Source organism: Portunus trituberculatus, chromosome 28 (genome assembly GCF_017591435.1).
Source record: "Portunus trituberculatus isolate SZX2019 chromosome 28, ASM1759143v1, whole genome shotgun sequence".
Lineage (NCBI taxonomy): Eukaryota > Metazoa > Arthropoda > Malacostraca > Decapoda > Portunidae > Portunus > Portunus trituberculatus.
This window is the reverse complement of record NC_059282.1, coordinates 5,339,770-5,344,769: the sequence shown is the minus strand read 5'-3', so window position 1 is coordinate 5,344,769 and position 5,000 is coordinate 5,339,770. Positions and strand designations below refer to the sequence as shown.

Here is a 5,000-nt window from a genome sequence, read left to right as displayed (position 1 = left end):
ACAGAAACATCCTTAAAAATCAGTGTCACTTCAACTAGAGCCCTTTGAAAATTATGAAGGTGCAGCGCGGAAGTGTTTCAGAATATTGGCCTTACTCTTACTACATACTGTTTTATTCATGCATCGTAAAAATCTTCTGACTCAAATAAAGAAGGAAATGTCAGGGGCTTTATGAGTCAAACAGTATATAGAAGAGTTAGTTTTTTTTTTCTATGCTAAGGACAAGAAAAAATGAAAAAAAGGCCCACTGGATTGCCAGTTTCCTTAAAGTTATTAAGAGTTATCCAAAGTTATCCAAATATCCCTTAAAGTTATCCAGATATCGTGATACCTCCCTCTTAAAAGAGGTCAATTCGTAGGAAGATGGAAATACAGAAGCAGGCAGGTAATTCCAGAGTTTACCAGAGGAAGGTTTGAATGATTGAGAGTACTGGTTAACTCTTGTATTAGTGAGTTAGACAGAATGGGGATGAGAGGAAGAAGAAAGCCTTGTGCATCGAGACCGCAGGAGGTGGGGAGGTATGCATTTAGCAAGATCAGAGGAGCAGTTAGCATGAAAATACCGATAGAAGATAGCACGAGACCGCTCTCTCTCTCTCTCTCTCTCTCTCTCTCTCTCTCTCTCTCTCTCTCTCTCTCTCTCTCATTACGAATCACTTACTGCTCATAAGAACGCTTTTTGAACAAAAATAATGAGTCAGGTTGGCAGAAATGCTTCTTTCCTGTAGTGATTCAAAATTCTTGTTCAACTACCACTAGGATAAGAAAAAAGCCCTATGAAAACAAATAACTATACTCAGACACAAGATAAGATGCTGTAACGTGTGAGTGTGGTCCCAGGCGGTGTAGGAGCTGGTTGTGGAAAGAAAACGTAAACCAGAGGCAGTGATGACAGCTGACTCCAGTGTTTACCATGGCTGGCCACTTCCGCTACATCTTAGCCGCAAAAATTAGACCGGCTATGTGGTAACGGCCTTGAGTTTCGTGGCTCCACAGATGTCAGCGTTAAAACTAATCAATGAGTCAATAAACCTCCAGAATACCGTGAAATAACTGAGAAAAACCATCGGAATATCAAACCCAACGCTGGACAGATGAAAGAAAACTATGAAGCGGCAGTGAACATAGAAAACGAAAAGAAAATAGTGCGGGGTAGAGGTGAACGAGTACTGGAGCAGGGCGGATGAGGCATAGAGGCGGCGCGCGTTGCCAGGATCAACAATAAACAAACTCCCTCAGCGACTCATCAGCAATGGAACTGTACCCAATCCATCGACCGGCGGCCCGCTTGACACAGGGAAGGGGTGAGCTTGTAGCAATGTTCACGTGGAGTCAGTCGAGGAGGAACATGAAGGTAGAGAGGAGAGCCGCGCGTGACGGCCGTCATCCATCCTAGGCAGGGCTAATGACTTGTGGCGGTCTGACGGCTGGCGAACATGAGGTGAGGTCCCTTGTGTTCTGTCTTACACTTATCTCTCTCTCTCTCTCTCTCTCTCTCTCTCTCTCTCTCTCTCTCTCTCTCTCTCTCTCTCTCTCCCTTCAGTTTAATCGTAGTATAAGTATAATGCGTAGAAAGACTAACGGTGTTTTATCATATTTCACTCATTTCTGTCCCTCACAATTTTCTCCCCAAACGAACAAGATGGTACAGTCGATTCTCCTATAACGCGATTTTCTGTAACACCATTTTCTTGTGAATACATCTAATTATTGTGTTAGTGCAGACCGACTTATAATGACAGCACAAGAGAGACCAAACATCGTCTAACTAACACCACATACAATCTACCACTTACAGTACATTTTCCAACGAGTCAAAATACATACATACGCTCCCACGCTAAACTTAACCCATTCAATACTGAGACACATTTTTTACCTTGAGATTTTATGTTTGACTAGATTATTTTATTGACATTAGGAAAGGTCTATGGTGGTCAGAAGATTAATGGCCACAGTCTTCACCATTTTAATCCCCTATTTGAGTTTCTGAAGCTGTATAGAATCACCAAATAGTAAGCAGAATGAATATGGAAATGCGCCATTGTACTGAAGGGGTTAACTTCATATAACAACGTAACCCACAAACAAAACTGTATAAAAAAAACACTCTTAATCTTCGCAGTTACTTCATTTACAACTTAAACATCAGGAATGTATATGAGAATGTTCCGCGCGTAGCCTGAATTCCCAGCACCTCGTCCATCTTACTGGGTGTTCGTGCGGGCCAGCCATTCGCAGCGTTAGTAGGTCAAGACAATAGGGAAGCTGAGCTGGCTGGATATCAGTTCGTGCAGCCAGGGCACACTTAGGGAGGGAAATAAAGGAGTAGGTTATCATTTTACGAGTCTCAGGAGATTGCAGCGTACTGTAAGGGTGGAATAAGGTGTAGGAAGAAGAATTAAGATGTGGATGAAGGCGTAAGCTGTAAGAGGAAGAGATAAGGTGTAAGGATGAAAAAAATAAGTGTTATGGAAGGAAAAATATAACTGTACCGAAGAAAAATGAGCTTTATGGAAGGAGAGATAAACTGTAAGGAGAAAATAAAGGGTACTACTTTTTTCTATGTCCGGTTCTATAGGGCTTGTAGGTAAATTGAAGAGTACTGGAAGCGCTGTTAAACTACCACTTATTAAATGGCGCAGGCAATTTTATTTATAGTGGTACCCATATTAGGGCCCATATCACCAGCCAAGTGCATCTTTGGTGTAACCACCTAGCACCTGGGTATCATGGTGACATGTAGGTAACTTTAAACCACTCGACAAATGGCATAGCTTCAAGCTCGTACTTGGTGGGATTCGAATCTACACGTAGACGTCTGCCCGATCCCAGTCAACACAGTCAACGTGATCTACCAAAGTCAAATTCTACTTTGGTATGCGATCTCAAGGTTTCACTAATTCATTGTAGCGTAAATAGAATATTCTATATACACATTTATCAAAAACTGAGTTAATAAAGATAATAGTGATAACAATAATAAACATCAATTGTTATTAAACAAAGAGACAGTGAAACGTACTTCGAGACAGAGACAATACTTGCATTACGAATACTATTACAACTACATTACAGCGCCAATGAAAAGGTTCTCAGTGCGTCTTTCAAATGAAATGTGGAAATTTAAGAAATTGTAACACTGTTTCACAATGATGTAGAAAAGTATGTAGCTGCTTCACCTCCCCAGCTGCTTCACCTCCCCAAATGACACAATAGCTAGTCTAAATATTAAAAAAAAGTATCGAACTTTGCTGGACTTTTTATCATAGATGACTTGTACTGCTGGATAGTTATGTACTAAATAACTGACTAATGAAAACGAATTCAAATAAATAAATAAATAAATAACGTTGATTACAATGCGCATGACGGAGATGATGCGAGTTTCCACGATAACGACGCGAGTTTCTTCGAAAACGGTACGATTTTCTACAATAACGTTGCGACTTCACGATAACGTGGCGGGCGTAGTGATATCTATACGCCTATCTGCACAGGCACCGATAAGCTGTCCCGTGGGCGTGAGGGCAGTGACGAGGCAACCTTGCCACGTCTCACACGGCTCACCGTGAGCACTGACCCGCCACACACCACGCCCCAGCCACTGTCATGAAGTGAGCCCTCTCTTTTCTTAAACTGAGAATCAAAAGAAAAAACAGGATAATTTCTTCTTGTTGTAGATCACAAGATGAAGCGTAGACCAAAGGAACTTTATGACACGCGGACCACAAACCAAAGTAGCAGCAAATAAAGTGTGAGGAAGAGGAAATGAATAGTTAAATACAGAAAGGAAGGGAATGACGGTTAGTAACATTAGGAGCAACAAAAGAACCACGAATTATCCGGAAGAAATCAGTTAGTATATGAACTGACCCTATTGTTTCACTGTTTCCTCTTCTGGTGCGCTCCCGAACGAAAAACATCTGTGAAAGTTGATTAAAAACCTGATCACGACTGAAGTGCTGTTGGTTAGCTGGCAAACGAAGAGTGACAATGGAACTGGCTTTTAATCCCTTGAGTACCATGACGCGTTTCCTTATTCATTCTACTTACTGTTTGGTGATTTTTATACAGCTTCAGAAACTTATGTGGGGGATTAAAATAGTGAAGACTGTGGCCATTAATCTCCTAACCTCCATAGACCCTTGCTAATGTCAATAAAATGGTCTAATCGTACACAAAGCTCAAGGTAAAAATGTGTCCTAATACTGAGGGGGTTAATCAGTGAGGGAAGGGAAGGGAAAGGTAAAACAGGCCATTCCCATCACCTTTAGAGCCACCTCCCCTCCTTCACGACCTGCAGCACGAAACAGGGGAGAAATTACAAGCAAATGAGGTGTAAGATGAGGGGACAGATCGATCTTAGGTTACATCAAGGGACTCTGGTACTTGTTGGACTAATACTTAAGGCCGTAATTAGGAAGGACATTGTGTGGTGAATATTGTTCAGGCTTAAAAAAATTACCTGAGGGTTGTTCTGTCTGTTTATTTTCTTTTTCCTTATTTTTTCTTGTTTTTTTTTTATGATGGAGCTGCTTTATATAGTTACATGTATAATTTATTTGGTTTAAGTCCGATTTGTCTGAAAGTAGGCAAGAAAGGGCGGGAGACTTATGAACGAGGGTAAGAATAGAGGAAAAATGAACTAGAGTCAAACAAAGCAAATTTAAGTATGGCCATGGATTCATTTGTCACGTTCATTGCACACTTAATGGCTGGGATGGCGCTCTGTGTGTGTGTGTGTGTGTGTGTGTGTGTGTGTGTGTGTGTGTGTGTGTGTGTGTGTGTGTGTGTGTGTGTGTGTGTGAGTCATTAACTTATTCGATCTATGAAGTCTGTCACAATTTCCGTTTTATTTATTTATTTTTTTTTTATGTCAAGAAAGCGTTACCTCTCTCTCTCTCTCTCTCTCTCTCTCTCTCTCTCTCTCTCTCTCTCTCTCTCTCTCTCTCTCTCTCTCTCTCTCTCTCTCTCTCTCTCTCTCTCTCTCTCTCTCT

At 41.3% G+C, this 5,000-nt stretch overlaps 1 protein-coding gene across 2 annotated transcripts in view; it reads left to right on the top strand.

The window, feature by feature from the left end:
- The window catches only part of LOC123510023 (calcium-activated chloride channel regulator 1-like), a 43,363-nt gene that overhangs the window by 22,978 nt on the left and 15,385 nt on the right, over nt 1-5,000 (top strand). Inside the window, exon 1 of one of the 2 annotated variants that reach the window (XM_045264718.1) lies at nt 1,201-1,441. The exons of the other annotated variant lie outside the window; for it this stretch is intronic. Within the exon in view, the coding sequence (XP_045120653.1) occupies nt 1,437-1,441 (5 nt within the window). The 5' untranslated portion in view covers nt 1,201-1,436. Of the gene's footprint in view, nt 1-1,200; nt 1,442-5,000 lie in introns of those variants that run through there. 2 annotated transcript variants of the gene reach the window in all.